Source organism: Danio rerio, chromosome 2 (genome assembly GCF_052040795.2).
Source record: "Danio rerio strain M-AB ecotype USA chromosome 2, GRCz13ab, whole genome shotgun sequence".
NCBI classification, from domain to species: Eukaryota; Metazoa; Chordata; class Actinopteri; order Cypriniformes; family Danionidae; genus Danio; species Danio rerio.
In genome coordinates, this window is record NC_141022.1 from 42,009,108 (window position 1) to 42,027,841 (window position 18,734).

General features: G+C 38.7%; 1 protein-coding gene across 7 annotated transcripts in view; it reads left to right on the forward strand.

The window, feature by feature from the left end:
- Positions 1-18,734, forward strand: part of cdh24b (cadherin 24, type 2b) — a 267,633-nt gene that overhangs the window by 166,402 nt on the left and 82,497 nt on the right. For all 7 annotated transcript variants that reach the window (XR_015477390.1, XR_015477389.1, XM_087238461.1 and 4 more), the window contains 1 exon segment: positions 3,421-3,588. Coding sequence is in view for 5 of the 7 variants with exons in the window: in XM_087238461.1 (XP_087094587.1) it covers positions 3,421-3,588 (168 nt within the window). In the remaining 2 variants the exon portion in view is untranslated.

Genomic DNA, 18,734 nt, shown 5'->3' on the forward strand with positions numbered 1-18,734 from the left:
TTGAGTCCTTCAGGCTTGTTTGAAACCTACAGGTAAGTGTGTTGGAGCAGGGTTGGAACTAAACTGCGCAGGGCTTCGGCCCTCCAGGAATTGAGTTTGACACCCCTGCACTAGACAGTCACTTGTAAAACACCTTTCCTTGTTAAAGTTAAAATGCATAACTCAAACCCAGGTGGACACAAGCTCTGGGAATACAAATATTTTAAGAAATTGCAAAAATGTCCATTGAAATATTTTTATTAACATGTCAGTTACAACCATTGGAATTTCAAGTACATATATGTTGAAATACATTAGATGCAATTATGTATGTTTATTTATGGCTATATATAAACACATATATATATATAATTATAGCTAATATATTTGAACATATATAGTCAAGCCTAAAAGTATTCATACCCCTGGCAAATACTGACTTAAAGTTACTTTTATTGAACCAGCAAGTTTTTTTTTTTTTTTTGGACTGGGAATGACACAGGCTTCTCCCAAGATACAATAAGATAATGTTCAAAAGGCAATATTGTGGAAAAATATATTTTTTCAGCTTTTATTTACAAAAACAAAAACTTTAGGTCAGAATTTGCTAGGGGTATGAATCATTTCAAGCCCGACTGTTTGTGCATATTTGTACATCCAATGATTAAAACAATTATAAATATATAATATATATAGGTAAGTGGCAATTTTTGCAATATTTCAAAGTATATGTTGCAAATATGACATATTATTTATATGTGAAATCCAAATGTGAACTTGTAAGTCATTATAATATGTAAGTTGCACACAGTGGGGGAAATAATAGTAATACCAAAACATATTTCTAAAGATGCTGTTGACTTGAAATTTCTACCAGATAGCAACCAAAGAAATCCATATATGCAAAGAAAACAAATCTTAAGGTATGTGAATTAAAATGAAATGACACAGGAAAAGTATTGAACACATGAAGAAAGGGAGGTGTAAAAGGGCAGTGATAGCTCAGACAGCAGCTGAAATATCCCAGTAGTTTTTTAGCAACCATCTGCTCTTTGTAAGTGATATTTGCTGCTTCAGTCCAACATTTACACCTTTATACCTACGAGGATGATAAAGATGAAACCAGGGTGGACATTACAGCAAGACAATGATCCAAAACACAGCCAGGAAAACGCTCAAATGCTTTCAAAGATAGAGAATCAAGCTGTAGAATGGCCCAGCCATTTAGCTGACTCAAATCCAATAGAAAATACAAAATAAGCTTGGATAGACAAAACACACAGATCCATCGAGATTTTTACACTCTGTTGAAGTCTGTGAAAAAAATCACACCAAACATGTGACTTCATTCTCCACATGAGAGTCATCTTCAAGCTGCCGTCACCTAAAAAGCCTTTTCTATAAAGTAATTAAAACATCTCAGTGGGTCAGTACATTATCCTAGTGTCATTTTATTGTTATTACACTTAACATTTTTTCATATTTTTTGTTTTGTTTTATTTTTATGTCTTTATTTGTGTTTTTACTAAAATCTGGTTCTATTCCATGTCTAAAGGTCCTTTGGAAATTTTATTCTCAGGAAAAAACATGACTTGTTGAATCCAACCCGGGCTCATTGTGGAAACGTAGCCCCGCGGACGTTTCTGCGGACCGCGATTTACGTCCCGGGAGGTACGTATTCGAGCGGTTTTTTGTTTTCGCGGATCCTAGGGCCGTTCTCGCGCAAATAGCCGCCGGATCGAAAAAAAAAAAAAAAAGCAAAAGCCCTCGTCTTCGATTTTGACCGCGTTTTCGGATCCCGCTGCGTTCTCGCCCTTATTTTCCGGATTCCGTTTTTCGTCTTACCTGATTTCCGGAACCCGCCGTTCCCCGGACTCGATCCCGGTCGTCATCCACCGCGGCCGGCTCCGGCTCGTCCTCCTCCTCTGGGGCCTCCGCTCCGCCGACGCAACGCTGTGAGCTAGGCGGACAAACTGATTGCGTCAGGAAAGCCCTCCACTCGGAGGCCAGCCGTCGGCCGGCGAGCGCGAAGAGGAGGGGCGGAGCGGCGCCACACAGCCCCGCAGCGTTCGCTCGAAAAAAACCAAACGCGGCCTTTACGTACCTCCGGCCACGTAAATCGCGGTCTTCAGAAACATCCGCGGGGCTACGTTTCCAGAATGAGCTTGGGTTGGTTGAATCCCACCCTCTCTATATTGCCATATGTCAGATTTCTATATGGGATAAAAAAAATGCATGATTTCCTCACCATTTATGAAGAATCATATAGATGTGAATAATGGCTGCTGAGAATTCAGCTACCATCACAGGACTAAATTACATTAAAAGAAAAACAGTTATTTTTACATTTTAACAATGTGTCACAACACTTCTGTCTTTACTCTTTGAAATGCAGCCTTGGTGAACAAAATAGACTTCCTTCAGTTGCAAGAAAGCTCTTACCAACCTCAAACTTTTAAACAGTAGTGCAGCTGCATAAAGAGTTGCATAAAAATACACCCTGCTGCGTTCCTCGGAATAAAATAACAGCATATAGGTGCTCAGCGACACGAGGGTGAGTAAATGGTGACAGAGTTTCTGGCTGAACTTTTCCTTGAAATGGCAAGCTTAAATGACACGGCGGAGGGGCCTCTGCGCCTGTCGGAGGCTCTGGTTTGTGACCCGGAGGCTTGCGAGAGGCTTTTATTCAGGGTTACAGGGGGCTGTAGTCATTTGAAAAATCACTCCTGCTTCTTTGTGCTCTAGAGTGGAATTGGCAGAAGTGAAGTGAGCGAAGGGTGATTCTACACACAAGTCGGGACTGTGTGGCCAATCTCTATGTGTGAGCGCAAGGGTTGGGAATAGAATGATGGGTATTTGTGTGTATGACAGGCCAGAAAGAATGAGGCAGGGAGAAGGAGCGAGAGAGTGAAAGATGAATTTTACTGGGCGCACGGATCCATTGTGCCAATGTTTGTGTAGCAGTCGGCGTATTGTGTCTCTGTCTATGTGGATAATGGACTTGCTTCGTGTTTTTATTCCATTTGGCCGTCTAATGAAACCTAATTAATTTTGTTGACATTTGTGGACCCCACGCTGATATGAATGAGAGGGCTTTTTCTCCTGGAGGTTTGTGAATGCTAATCAAGGATATTAACCTAATTCTGTCCTGTATGCATTGGATGGCATTCTTTTTCACTCATTAGAGGGAATTAGCATTCTGAGCCGTAGCGCACTGAAAGGTCTCCTCCTATCTACAGTGTGTAGACACTGTTAAACTTGCTTGTGATATTTTAATAAACCTCAACCGTCGTCCGATGGCAGGAGTCTTGCGCGGGTGACCTTGGCCGTTGGGATGCATTTCTACAAGTTTACGGTCAGAGAACGCATGGAAATGATTTGATTCAGAGGGATGATTGAATTTGTGGTGTGCTTGTCTCCTTGTCTCCTATTCTCCCCCAGGCATCCTGCGCACTGCCGTTCCAGATCTGGATAGGGAAGCGCAGGATCAGTATCTGGTGGTTCTGCAAGCTAAAGACATGGGTGGCCATCTTGGAGGCCTGTCAGGAACAACTACGGTTACTGTACGATTGACGGACGTCAACGACAACCCTCCGCGCTTTGTGCAGAGTGAGTAACAATTCATATTTCGCTTCATGTTTACACATGGGGTCCGATCGTGGCCTTTTTGCTAAATGTGTATAAGCCTTAATGGGATAGATGTACTCACTGTTTACTCCCTCAAGTGGTTATAAGCATTTATGAGTTTCTTCCATCTGTTGAATATGATAGAATTCAATGGTTACAGGTTTCCAGCTTTGTTCAAATATCTTCTTTTGTATAAAAAAAACAGAAGAAAGAAATCAAAACTGCAGAGCGAGGAAATTATGATAACATTTAAATTTTGGAGTAAACTATCCCCTTAAGATCATTGCACACTGACTCTAAAGTTTTTGTCTGAAATTTTTACGTTCAAAAATAAATTCGACCTCACGTCATGTCAATCACACTTACACACTGCCTCCAAAACTTCAGTGTCGTCAAAATTGAGATTGGGTTTGATTTTATACATCAGTTTTCGCATCTGTATAAAATGTTTTAGAGATGTATAAACAGTTCATTTGTTACCGTACAAGCAAAAGCCAATATCCATAATGCTGTCACTGGCAGCACTGAGCACTTTATGACTAAGAAAGGGAATAATATAAAGACAGAATGTGGCAGAACCACTGCTCTAGCCTACTGTATGCTGGTTTCAATACCTGGCAGCGCACGCCTTTTCCGTTCCACTGTTTGGTTATTTTTGTGTGTCCATACATTTGACATACTGCCAGTCTCTGTTCCGGATTCATTTCTGGAAATTTGTGTTATGTTACTGTAGTATCACAAGCAAACTATCAAACATGCCACTGATTTTCTGTAATAAGCTTGAATTTTGGGATAATCCTGCACTGCTTTTTGATAAGGAGGTGCACTCTTCTTCCTCTCCATGCAATGGAGACACAATATTTCCTCTTTCTTTTCCTTTTTTGAAGTATTTGTATACATACTTGGAAAAAAACACATAAAAATTTCAGACTTCAGTGTGTAACAACTTTTAGGTTTCACCAGAATGTTTCTGAGAAGCTGGAAATGCTAGTTATTAAAAAAGTGAAAGTAAAAACAGTGTACATTTGTGTCTCTTTAAATCAATTCAGCTGTTGCTGCCCACCTCTTTTACAGAATAAGGTGGAGCATTTACAGTTTGTGCCTCAGATATTTTTGCAACAACAAACACAACATCTTAATGTCTTTTAAAGTCTTGTCGGGGTAAACTTCTGATATAAGATTTATTTAAAGCGCACACACAGAAAGCTTTCCAATGACACATCATCATGAATATTCAAAATTGTAGGTTTTCACTAACCACGCTTAAACATTTCTTTCTCAAAACATAATCTTGTACATAAATGTTGCTAACGTACACTTACCAGCCACTTTATTAAGTACACTTGTCCAACGGCTCTTTAACGCAAATTTCCAATCAGTCATTCACATGGCAGCAACCCAATCCGTTTAGGTATTTGGACATGGTCAAGACAACCTGCTGCTGTTTAAACCAAGCATCAGAATGGGGAAGTAAGGTGATTAAAGTGATTTTGAACGTGGCATGATTGTTGGTGCCAGATGGGCTGGTCTGAGTATTTCAGAAACTGCTGATCTACTGGGATTTTCACGCTTTGTTGATGAGTCTCAAATTTTGCTGCGACATTCAGATGGGTCAGAATTTGGCTTCCACAACGTGAAAGTATAGATCCATTCTGCTTTGCATCAATGGTTGAGGTTGGTGGTGGGGGTGTTATGGTGTGGTGGATATTTTCTTGGCACACTTTGGGCCCATTAGTACCAATTTAGCATTGTGTCAACACCACAGCCTACCTGAGTATTGATGCTGACCATGTCCATCTCTTTATAACCACAGTGTACCCATCTTCTGATGGCTACTTTCAGCAGGATAACGTGTTATGTCATAAAGCACAAATCATCTCAGACTTGTTTTTTGAACATGAAAATGAGTTCACTCTACTCAAATGGCCTCGAGAGTCACCAGTTCTCAATCCAATAGAGTACCTTTGGGAAGTCGTGAAATAGGAATTAGCTTCTTGGATGTGCAGCCGACAAATCTGAGGCAAATGTGTGATGCTATCATGTCAATATAGACCAAAATCTTTGATGATTATTTTGTTAAATTTCTGCCATGAAGAATTAAGACAGTTCTGAAGGCCAAAGTGGGTCCAACCCGGTACTAGTAAGGTGTACCTAATAAAGTTGTCGGTGAATGTATTTTTGTTGCCCAGTTTGTGCTGTTTACAGTGGTATTAAACTTTAACCATTTACCTGAATATGTTTATACAGCAGGGATCTAAAAAAAGCACAAAGCATATCGAGGCATGTCAGAAGTTCTCTACTCCACCAAAACACCCTGACACTGCAAAGGGTTAAGACACATCTATATTATAGGCTTGCCTTAGACAGATATTTAAAATTTTGATATTTTGAAATGGATATTCCCAGAAGAAAACAAGACTATATATGAGCAGTGGCATAGCATAACAAATCTGCAGGTCCTCCCTTTGGTTTCCCCATGGTAGAAATCACAATTTGGGCTAGAAATGGTTCTGGTCCGGGGTTGAACGGCCATCCGCTACACCACTTTTTTTGTGGTGTTCAGAAACAGCGCTTATTGATGTAGAGAATAACTCCTCTTTGGAGCAGACTTTGTGTTTTGTAACTTTGATCTTTTCCATGCTCAAGCAGCAACATTACACACTAAGGGAAATTTAAAAAAACTGTAAAAAATCATAAAAAAAACCCTTTAAAAAGTTTTGCTGAAATCAAAATGGAATCTTTGAAGGGGTGTTAGTATCAGTATGTGGTCTTAGGTTTAAAGCAGTTTTCTGAAGACATAACCATTCAAAGCTTGGAGTTTTTCACTTCTTCATGGCATTGTGCATGGCATTACATGCACAATGTTTTCTAATTGTTCTACTTCTGTCCAATCAAATGTTTTGTGAAATCTGATACCTGTAGGTCTATTTATGGAAGATGCTACAGCAATGGCTAACTAATTACGGCAGTTGACACATATGATAGAGTGTACTACATACGGTAGGGGATAGGATAAGTACTGTAAGTATGGATAAATATTACTCATGAAAAACATTTGTAAATATTATATCTGATGTAATATTTGATAAAACTGTGACATTTCGCTATAGTTTTAGTGGAAATAACATCAAATAAAGAAGCATTTTCCAACACAATTTATGGAGATTAAAAGACATTTACCAATGTAACAGTTTTGTCAGTTTATTGTAGTTGCTATAACAAGTACAATGAAAATATATCTGTTCCTCTTTCACCAAAAATGATGTTCTTTGTAGTGCACCTTTGTAGAACCTGAAACTTTTATTATTATTGTTTATGTAAGGGTCCATCTATTAGTCCAATGATGGAACTAACAGCATGGGTGAAGGTCAATTCTATGTAAGCCTTTTTAGCACATGTGAAAAGAAATATTATTTGTTTAAATTTATTTTAATTTGTTTACTGATCAATTCAAACTGATCACCTTCTGGGTTGTGATTTAGTCTAATTTAGATTGATTAACTTAATAAATCCTTATTCTCAGTTAATGGTTCATCATTTATAGAAGTCGCTTTGAATCAGTGTGCTGGCCAGTTACATCTGCTCACTGACACAACCTCGCCACTTCTGGTTTTTACATAGAGGATATAACTGTAAAAAAAATTTCCTTTAAGTAATATTAGGCCGTCCCATGCTTGCTCATACATAAAGAAAATTTTATTTAGCAACTAGATTATATCGTACTAAGTCAGTGATTGTCAGAAAACAACAGGTCTCTAATGCTGAGTCTATGCTCCATTCGTTAAGTCTGAATGTATGTACAAATCCTGGCCTTAAATGTACCCAGAGATACATTTAAGAGTTAGAGATTAATACCTGACCGTGTAGAAGTACGTTGCAGCATATCAGTCTTGATGCAGAGCTCAGAGACTCACACACTGCAAAAGGGTATTCTGGCCACAGGATCCCACAGACACCTTTGCACCTTGCTCCAAAATACTCAAATCTCAACAAATATGAATTCATGAGGTCATGAGTTGATATGAAGACCATTTTCCCTAGAGTGAAGCATCTGGCAAAGATCTTATCAAAGCCAAAACCCAGATCAACATATACAAGTGAAATGTTACTGTGAAATTAAGACACTTTACCATTCACACAGAGACATTTAATATGACACCAAACAAGATACTCAATATTAAAACTTGGACATTCTGTCTGGAATGTGTGTGATCTGCTCTGGTGGAGAAGGTAAATAGGGGTAGAGAGAGGGGCTCAAGCTGCATGATCGAGACAGTTGAACAACTGGTTTTCTAGCTGATCTTCTTCTCAGATAAGGAAGTTTATTGTTTTAGTGCCTGAAAATTCTTGTGGTTTTGCCTAGTTGAATTCCATAACAATTGGAAAGAGAGACTTAGCTATACTTACATTAATAAATTCTTTTATGGGGATATTTCACAGCCACAAGTGCTTTTCCTTTTTAAACTTTATCCCTCCAAATTCTTGAACATAGTGCATTTTAACCTTTTTTAATTTTGCTGTATATCCAATTTTTTATTGAATCTCTAAAGTTTCTATCCTCTGTTTTTATGAAGCTCAGAAATTAACAATGATTTTCTATATAATAAATAGTTTTATCTTCCTTATTGCATTTTCTCTATACTTTCAGACTCGACTCATGTTTTCATGTGAAATAATGTAATTTAAATATTTTGATGAATTCTTTCAGCTTCTCAGATCAATGAGTTGCATTTGACCTTCATCTCAGTTCCGTCACTTATTGTAAAGCACTGTAAAGCATGCCTATCCTTTGTGATCAGAAACAGCAGTTAAACACAATGACATACAGTACTCTTTCAAGAACTGTAGTAGCCAAAAGTGATGCTTGGCCAAAAATTCCTACCTCGATTTTTATGCAAACGTTTTGCGAGTTTTTTTTATATATATTTATAATTGTAGTTGGACTTGGAGACTTTAAAATTGTTGTTTTTGCCCTGCTTTTCAGTTGCATTTGTCATAGCAAGGGAATATGCTTAATGAGAAACATGCAGGAGAACAGCTGCTAATCAAAACAGAGAGAAACTATGAAATAATCATCAAGATAGTTTATTGAGAAACCACAGTCTATCCTTTTATTATGTGAGCTTTTTGTCTTTCTGATAATCTTTTGGCACAGTAACGAAAACCCTGGGTGACATGGTGGCGCAGTGGGTAGCGCTGTCGCCTCGCAGCAAGAAGGTCGCTGGTTTGAGCCTCGGCTGGGTCAGTTAGCATTTCTGTGTGGAGTTCACATGTTCTCCCCATGTTCATGTGGCTTTCCTCTGGGTGTCAGGGTTTGGGGTTGGGGGAATAATAAATAAAATGTACACAAAACAGCACAGGACAGAACACACTAGGAGAATGAATAGGGAAGACAAACCAATAAACAGACAAGCGGATAGGTGAACATAATGATTGAAAACGTAATAACAAGGTGGGTGGGACAAGGCGATAGACAAAAGAGCACATGGTACAGACAACACAACACAAGCCATATGCTCACATACAAACAGGACTAGAGCTCGCAGCCAGTGACAGAACTCATTGACCACTTGGTCACGTGAAACAAGACACTAATGCACTTGGCTACAATGTAAACATGAAACCACGTGCTACATGACACCAACACACCGACTGCAAGACCACATGATAAATGAAGACACTTACCGAGCGCTCACACATACAATGCGCTTGTTCCATCTCAACTCCATACGAAACTGAAACCAACAAGACCAAGGCACTGAAAAAATAACAGCGCACCACAGACAAAACAAACACAGACACCAGGACGAGAGCGTGCATTTCGAGCACGCCCAGACCTCGTGCGTCTGCCTGGGCGTTACTGAGACGGCACTCATACACGGACAATGACAGTACATGAGTACTAGACCCGAGAGACTTGAGCAGCGCATAACACAATAGACAAGGTGGGACTAGTGTTCGGACTCCACCACCAAACAGTTAACAAGACTGGAGTGGCAGAGTCCTGACACCGGGTGTTCCGGTTTCCCTCACAGTCCAAAGACATGCAGTATTGAACGAGCTAAAATGGCTGTTGTGTATGAGTGTGTGTGTGTGAATGCGATATTGTAGTACTGGGTTGCAGAGAATAGTTAATGCCAGAATAGTTAATGGTTCATTCCACTGTGGTGACCCCTGAAAAATAAGGGACTAAGCAGAAGGAAAATGAAGGAATGAAGAAAGTTTTGAGTTTTGAATCTTACATGTAAAAATATCAGGGGAATTTAGACTTCCCGATTCATGACCGCTTTTAAAAACAATCACAGTATTATAAAGACTATAAACATCCCACACCCTTATTTGCTAATGGGTTTTAGAGAATTAACTATGTAGTAAACCTTACTGGGTCACATAATCCGGCGATTTCTAAGAATGGTAGAGCTAGGTTGGTTTTAAGGCCGCCAGATGTTTAACCGTGCCTGCATAAGGACCGTAATGCTATCAAAACCAGCCTCCCTCCAGTTCTGCTCAATTACATGCAGCTCTTTATTAGTACAGTCTAAGGAGAGCCCTTTTCCTCCTTACATCAGCTCTGCCCTTCTCTTTTTCATGTTTTTTTTTTCACCGAGGTGAGCCGAGGTGAGATTATCTTAAGACTGAAGAGAGGGCGTGTGGGGAAAATATATCAAAGTCTCACCCAGGTAGACGTTCAGGTTCAGCGGGCAAGGTTGGGTAAATCTCTTCGTATTTGGAAGCCGATTTAGAAATCTCTCCGGGAGTCCGCTCCAGATAAAAGCAAACAAATTACAGGCGTTTTGGGAGCTGTTTTGACCATTGCAATTACGTTTGAAGAATGTTGCGATGAGCGGGGAGGTTGATTCATCCCTTGGTATAATAGATGCAGACTCAGGTGCAGGGGGAGTTAAGCTGGTTTATGTAGTTTCAAGAAGCGTTTTGGGCAGCCGTAAGGATAAAAGCCGTACTGTGCTTGTGATGGATGGCTGGGTAGATTGTTTGACGGATGACTACATAGATACGCCTGTTAAGATCAGTGTCTTCTTTATGAGACGACGAGATAAGAAGCAACGATACAGAGAGGGTTTCATCATAAATATTACTAATTTATTTCCCCCGAGTCTCTGCAGATCTAGAGAACAAGTGAACAAAAGAGAGAGGGAAAAGGGAAACGAGAAGATTGAGGGAAGACAAAAAAAGCAAAGATAAAAAGGAGGAGTTTAAAAATACGCAAACTAAATGATAATCACCGTAATTTGTCTGCAGACGGAAGGAGAAAGCGAAAATACAAAAGAGAGAAAGGCGGAGAGGAGGAGAGGTGATGTTGACACAAGAAAAGGGAAAGGGACAGCTTAACTCCACTCTAAGAATGGAATCAATTTTATTTATGGGAGCCGTGTGTCTTTCTGTGTGTGTGTTTGTGTCTGTCTGAGAGCCCACTCACGGCTTTAAATCGTCTATTACATCCTGTCTGAACTGGAAGTGTCAAAGCTGCGCAATCTCTAATACTAATCAGAGATGAGCTCAATTTAAGCAACAGGGAACTGATCTGATTAAAAATAATTAATGAATATTTCCAGTATTCCTCTTTTGATGTTGTCTTAAACTATGCATACTATTGCAAGTAATTTATTATATCTTACTATTTCAAAGTTGTGTTCAACTATATTTTTAAACATAATAGCTAATTTCTAATAACTAATTTATTTAACCTTTCCTATGATGACTTTGCAATATACTAGTATTCAGCTTAAAATGCAATTTATTAATAAAGTGTCATGAAGGTAAAGTTATTGAAGAAGTGAATGAATTTAAGCATCTTGGCATAACTCTAGACATTCATTTAAAATTTAATGTTAAAAATATGTGTAAGAAGGTTAAGCCAGGTCTAAACTGTTTTCAGTTTATTAGACGATTTTTAACATGTCAAACTGTAAAGTTACACATGCACTCAATGATATTCTCTCACTTTACATATTGCATTACATTATAATCACAACCGTCTTTAACTTCAACTACATTGAAGACTGTTGACTGGATATATAAACAAGCAGTTAAAACTATAAACTTAAAGCCTATGTGATGACATTATTGTGAAGTTTTATGTAAACATATCCTTTTTAGTTTTATATATATATCCAAATTTTGTGTATACCAATCAAAAGATACATGGCAGATTCAATAGGAAAACAAATTGATGTAAACAGACTGCAAATCATGAACATTTGAAGTTAAATATGTACCTTTCAAATGTACAGAAAAAATGCTAGTGAACTAGCTCTACAGTGTGTCAGAAATAGAAAAGACTGTTCTTCAACTTAACGCACGATGCACCCGACGCTGTCATTGATTATAATGGGAGCGATTATGTTTTGCTCTTTGTGTCCAGCGTAGACACTGTGTTATTCCATCTGTCAGCTCTCATACGTCTTCCAGTTATTTCTCTCCCTCTCTCTATCTCTCACACATGCCATTTACACAGTCACCGACCAGCTCATAAGAGGAGACTCACATGCTCATTCACAGGGACACACATCCGCTTCTGTGTGGCGCTCGAATACACATTCCTGTCACATACACACGTTCGACAGTTCATCAGGCCGAGGGAGGAGATGGAGAAACTCGGAGGTGACAGGCTTTGTCATCAAGCCTTAAGGGCTCATTTTCATTCCGCGTCCTTCGCCTTTTGCTCTTTGGCTTTCTGTGCATCTCCTCGATATGTGGATTTCTGTTTTTTGACCCTCCTCAGCCTTTCCTTGCCCTTGTGCCCAGCTATTTAAAGGCTCTGGAGTGGTCAGTGGCACACACAGATGATAAAATACTGTTTACCCAAACACTTAGCCTCTCAGTGGAACATAAAGCCCACTTATTTACACTCTCATCAAAGCATAAAGCTCATTTAGGCTTGTAAGCTGTGCATTATGGAACCATGCTGTGTCAAGTTCAACAGGCGATTAGTACTGATGCATATGTTCTCTGGAAAATAATGGCAATAAAACGTCACCATTTGGATATAACCGAGATGCACCCTGTAAACTCATCTCAGCCTCTGCTGGAACTCATTTTAAGGGTAAAGGAAGCGTAAAATGTAAAGAATTAGTTCCCTGGCGCCTCACCAATGTGTCTGATGTTTTCTGAGATGAGAGCAAAAGAGGTTTTATCCACAGAGAAAAACAGCACAAGATGTGACTTTTTCCCCGCTTAATTTCCTATTACAGTGTGTTCTCATTGCTTATGTGCACATAATAGTTACACAGCTATAAATTGTACATCTTTAATTGATGCAGAAATATGCAATATAGACAACTAGAAGCATTTAAAGGCGTTACGAAAATCCTTTAATTTATTTAGCTATGTGACGCTTACAGTGTCTTCAATGTTTTTAGATTAAACACAAAAACATAATTTACAAGGACTGAGCTATTTTTGTCCTGTTTTTAGTCATTTTAGACTTCCACTTGCATGATAGTCCATATTCAATGATTTGTAATAACAGAGAAAGCAATAGTGAACACTGAAGTGGTGAAACATTACCGCTGGATCTAATATAGTCAACACAGTAAATTTTCTGAAATAATAAGCCAAATTGTGCCTTGTTTTTCATGTTTCTTTTATTTTAAAGCATTTAAAAATATTTAAAGTATGTTTTAAATGATTAAAAAAAAAGATTTTACAAGATTTTTAAGTGTGATGCACATTTAGTTTTTCTGCAAGAGTTGGATAACAGTGCACAAATAAAATTGATTCCTTTTGTGATTTTACGTTGAATTTTTGCTGAATTTTATGACTCTATTGTCAGTCACAGTATGCCTGAAAAAAAAATGTGTTCCATGTTAAGCAAAACAAAAATTAATGATGAAACAATTACAGAAGTCTTAATTTTAAGGGTAGTCATTTTCAACAAATGACATGCTTACAATTAAATTTTACATTTGATCACTCAAAACAAAGACGTGTAATCATTTAAATGTGTAAATATCATTGCATAAATATAACTCAAAACATAATGCATTGATATGATGACTGATTTTAGTATTCATAAAGATTCATTTATAATTCTGTCAAGTTGCTCATAAAAAAAAACTAATTTATGTATAGGATGTTAGTACATCATTATTTGTTTCAAGTAAGCATAAAAAATTAAAAAGTAAAATTCACATATTTTTTTTTTTTACTTGAACTTTTTTTATTTAGTTTCACATGTTTGATCACAGCAATTTGATCAACCTTGGCTGGTCTCTGAAGTGTACAATCACACCAGTGTGATTACAGCTTTCAGAGCGCACATCATCAACTGCTAATATTCAAATCTGATGGCGCACGCTGAGGCACGAAAAGAGGTGTGCAGTGCTTGTCATTAATCGCAATTTATCAATGCTTTCAAATATATAACATTTATTTTAGGTTTCATACATTCAAATACAAATAACTACAAGCAAAACATACCATTTAAGGTTTGTAAAGTACAAGTGGAAGTCTATAGAGATGGCAATAATAATTGTTCAATTTATCAAATTTTCAATATATCTAGACAATGTGCTTTATTCACTTAAGATACACAATGTTTATGTTACTAGAATATTTTCCTACCTTCATGTGTTTTGAAAGAAAAACAAAAATAAACATGATGTAAATCCACCAGCTCGGATCTCTCCTGCGGTTGTTACAAGAAAGGATACTGGTATGATTAAAAGTTACAATAAGTATATTATTTATTAAATTAATTAATTTTATTAGCATATATCTGTACCTCACAGTAATGTAAAAAAAAAATTATTGTACAGTGTCACAAAAATGATGCTATATTAGATCGCAATGGCTTCGTCACAAAAAAGTAATCGTCACAAAAAAATAAATAAATAAATAATGCAGGAGGGTCAGCTGAAGTATTTAAAACTCACATGTTAAAGGGTTAATCAGGTATTTTTGTATTGTATTGTCATAAACAAACTTTACCTTAACATTTTTAGTCAGTTTGACTGATGTAAGTTGAAAGGCAGCAAGATTTTGTTTTAGATTGTAAGTACATTTGGTAGAACCATGCTTTACCTACAGCATAATACACACTCATGAGATAATATTGTAAATTCACATGTGTAGGAGTGCTTTAAGCATTTGCTTTTCAGCTACAGGCTTTCTTGGTTTTGAACAGCCGATTAAAATAAAAGTATCATCTCAATTAACTCAATTCAGCTTTGCCTCCCACCGTCGCATTGTATTTGCCAGCCCCATTCAATCCCATTATGTTATATATCTGTGTTTTCAAAGCACATGACGCAATAAAAAACGCAGGATGTGTGTCTGAATCTGCAAAGATGTGTCCCTAGGGCGACTTCTCTGAGCGTGAAGGAGGGATGAAGGAAGGAAGGGATGAGAGGAACACTAACAGCCTCATCTTGGCCACACCAGCCACTGTAATCACACAAGTCTGAGTCGTTTCATCTCACGCTGAGCTCAAAAACACTGCGGAAGATGTGCTTTCTTGGTATGGCGCCGAGCTCACGGCTTCTTATCTGTGACGCGTGGCCTGGTCTTTGTCCATTTCCTCGAGTCAGTTTGCCGGAGAGGTGCTCAGCCATGTGTTCTGATCGGATAATTTGTTGACTGATTCGGCTGATTGGGTTTGGTATGAATAAGGCATGCAGGCAAAGCGTTTCTGACTCGCCGGCTGCCTGCAGGGTCTCCTCGGGGGGCTATAGATAGCAGTGGGGCATGAAAACGTCCCTGAAATCGCTCCGTCGTATCACAACGCCCAATTAGAGCTGGGATTGGATGGTCCCCGGTTCCACATTGGTGGCGCTACGGTCATTTGTAGTGATGACTGCATCTTTGCTGCCGCCCATTTACACATTGCATGCTGGTCTGAGTAAAGTGTGTTTGAGGCGTATCGTCAAAGGTATCTGCAAGTGACTGATTCGCTGTTTTAATGTCATTAATGAGAGAAAAACATAGTAGAGTGGCATGATTGCAAAAGCTTTTTGAGGTTTCAATCACTTGCAGTGTAGCACAGATCAAAAAGACCTGCTGACTTATCCTGTCTTTTCTCAAGAGGCCAAATTATCCGCAAAATATCCTTTACTTTCTTCTTGTGCAATACTAAGCTTTCTATATCAGTGGTTCTCAGCTGGTGTTGCTACAGGACTTTCATGTTTAGCTTGGATCAGGCTGCTTGAGGTTACACTAATGTATTAAAAAAGTAAATAGAGGAAAGAAAAAATATTTATTATTGTTTTTGGAATTTGTTAATTTTTAAATCTTTGTTTTTGAAAGTCAATAATAAAGAAAAAATATTTGATTGCCTATATATATATATATATATATATATATATATATATATATATATATATATATATATATATATATATATATATATATATATATATATATGTGTGTGTGTTACGTCCCGACCAGTCTAGGGTTGGTGGGAACAATAACAAGTGTAAAAAAAAATAAATAAAGAGAAACTCAAAAACTCAATTTAGGGTTTTCCCCTTCTCCTGTCCCAACTCACAATAATCACAACGCTGATCAAGTAGTAACAATATTTATTTACTTAGAAAACAAAGATAGAAGCATCTCTTCGGAAGGGAATCCAGGCCAAAATAATAAACAAAAAGACAGCTAACTTGCGGGGAAATAATTCTAACTTACCTGCTCAAATAAAAGTACCCCAAATAAAATTACAACAAACTTCCCTTTCTCCCTTGCTACCACAAACCAGGAGAAAACGTTTTAAAGTAAATGGCGATTCCCAACCTACCGCTTCTGTTTCTCCAAAACTAATATATTTAAATAGGTATTTAATCAGAAAAGCCAATAGATTCACATTTCACAGAAAGCCGTTTAAGAAAATAATTAAATTGTCAGTAACAGAAATCTATTCACACCAAGTCACCCAACAATTTGGGGCAGGAGATAGGAGACGCTCGGAACAACAGCAGCGACGACGACGGAGATTTGCGACCTGCACCGAGCAGAAAGATCTCCCCATTGTTCCTCTCCTCCAGCTTATATACGCTCCCACACGCAACACGGCTGGACCGCAATCAAGCGCAGCTCTAGAGGGAGGGGGAGAGAGAGAGAGAAAGCTGCGCATGCTCCACAGCGCACAACACAACATCAGCTCCAAATGCATAACAAAACACAAATCTGTATATATATAATATTTATATATATAAAATTAGCAAACAAATAATTAATACGTTCTATAACGTAACACCCCTACCATTAGTTACAAAATTCACTTTTGTAAAAAAAAAATTGCTTTTGTAAAAAAAAAAAACAAAGTTACAACATTAATTCAAATACTCAAACAATTTTGAAAATTTGAATTCATTCAGTCACCAATATAAATTCGAGACAATGCATCAGCGATGACATTTTCCGCACCCTTCTTATAACGAATGTCCAAATCAAATTCTTGAACAATAAGCGCCCATCTCATCAAGCGCTGGTTTGAGTTTGACATACGGGCGAGAAATGTCAAAGGGTTGTGGTCGGTGTACACCACGATCGTATTCCCAGAGCTTAGGTACACTTCAAAATGTTGGAGAGCTAGAAGTAAGGCTAATGCTTCCTTTTCGATGACGCTATAGTTTTGCTGACACCTTGTAAATTTCTTTGAAAAATAACTGACAGGGTGTTCAATGCCAGCGTCATCAGCTTGCATTAATACTGCACCCGCGCCACGAGCGCTCGCATCCACTTGAAGAGAGAAAGGCAGTGTGAAATTTGGCGCTGATAAGACTGGGGCATTACAAAGCAAATCTTTTGCTGAGCAAAATGCGGACTCACATTTATCATCCCACACAAATTTTCGTTCGGTACTCAGGAGATCAGTAAGCGGCGCAACCACTGTGGCAAAATTCTTACAGAATCCCCGGTAATATCCGGTCATCCCCAAAAAGCGTCTCAACTCTCGCTTATTAGAGGGTGCTGGAAATTCAACAATACTTTCCACTTTAGCGTTCACAGGTTTAACGTGGCCTTGGCCAACTACTTTCCCAAGGTACGTAACAACAGCTTTGGCGAATTCACATTTGCTGAGATTTAGTGTCAATGAAGCTTTTGCCAAGCGCTCTAGAACTGAATTAAGTGTGACCATATGTTCTTCCCAGGTCATGGAATAAACCACTACGTCATCGAGATAGACTTCACAATTCTGTACACCCGATAAAACTTTCTGCATCAACCGCTGGAATGTGGCAGGTGCGTTGCGCATCCCGAAAGCCATTACGGTATACTGCATGAATGCGTCCGGAGTGACAAACGCGGAGATCTCAGATGCGCGCTCCGTCAATTTAATTTGCCAGTAACCTTTCAGGAGGTCAAGCTTGGTTACGAAACGTGAGGAGCCGACTCGATCAACACAATCTTCCAAGCGTGGAAGAGGGAAGGAATCGCCTTTGGTTACATTATTCACCTTACGGTAATCGGTGCAAAACCGTAGCGAGCCGTCAGATTTGGGCACCAAGATGCAGGGCGAACTCCACGGACTCTGACTGGCGACGGCAAAACCATTACGCACTAAATAATTAACCTCCTCCCTCATCACTTGACGCTTGTTCGGGTTTACTCTGTAGGCATGCTGCTTTATGGGCATGCTTTGACCAACATCGATGTCATGGGTTAGCACGTTGGTCTGAGATGGTACATCGTTAAACAGAGTGGGATACATTTTAATCAGTCTGATAACATCACTGCGGTGGTCATCATTCAGGTACGAGAGATTTTTCTCTAAAGTGGTCAGAACAGTTGAATTGGTAAGTGTTACACCCGTTTGCATGTTTTTGTCACTTAGACCATCTGTTTGGGGAACATAATCTGTAGCTAAAGCAATCTTTACTACAGGCACTTTAGTGGCAGGGTGCGCATCAAAACGATCTCTATCCACATATGCTTTTAGCATGTTAATGTGGCAGACCCGGCTTTTGCGCCGCCGATCGGGAGTCAGTACAGCATAGTTGGTATCACTCAATTTCTTTTCAATGACGTAAGGACCAGAAAAGCGGGCATGCATTGGAGAACTAGGCACGGGCAACAATACAAGGACAGAGTCGCCTGGCTGAAAACTACGAGCAACACTTTTCTTGTCGTATCTGGACTTCATTTTAGCTTGCGTAGCAGATAGATGT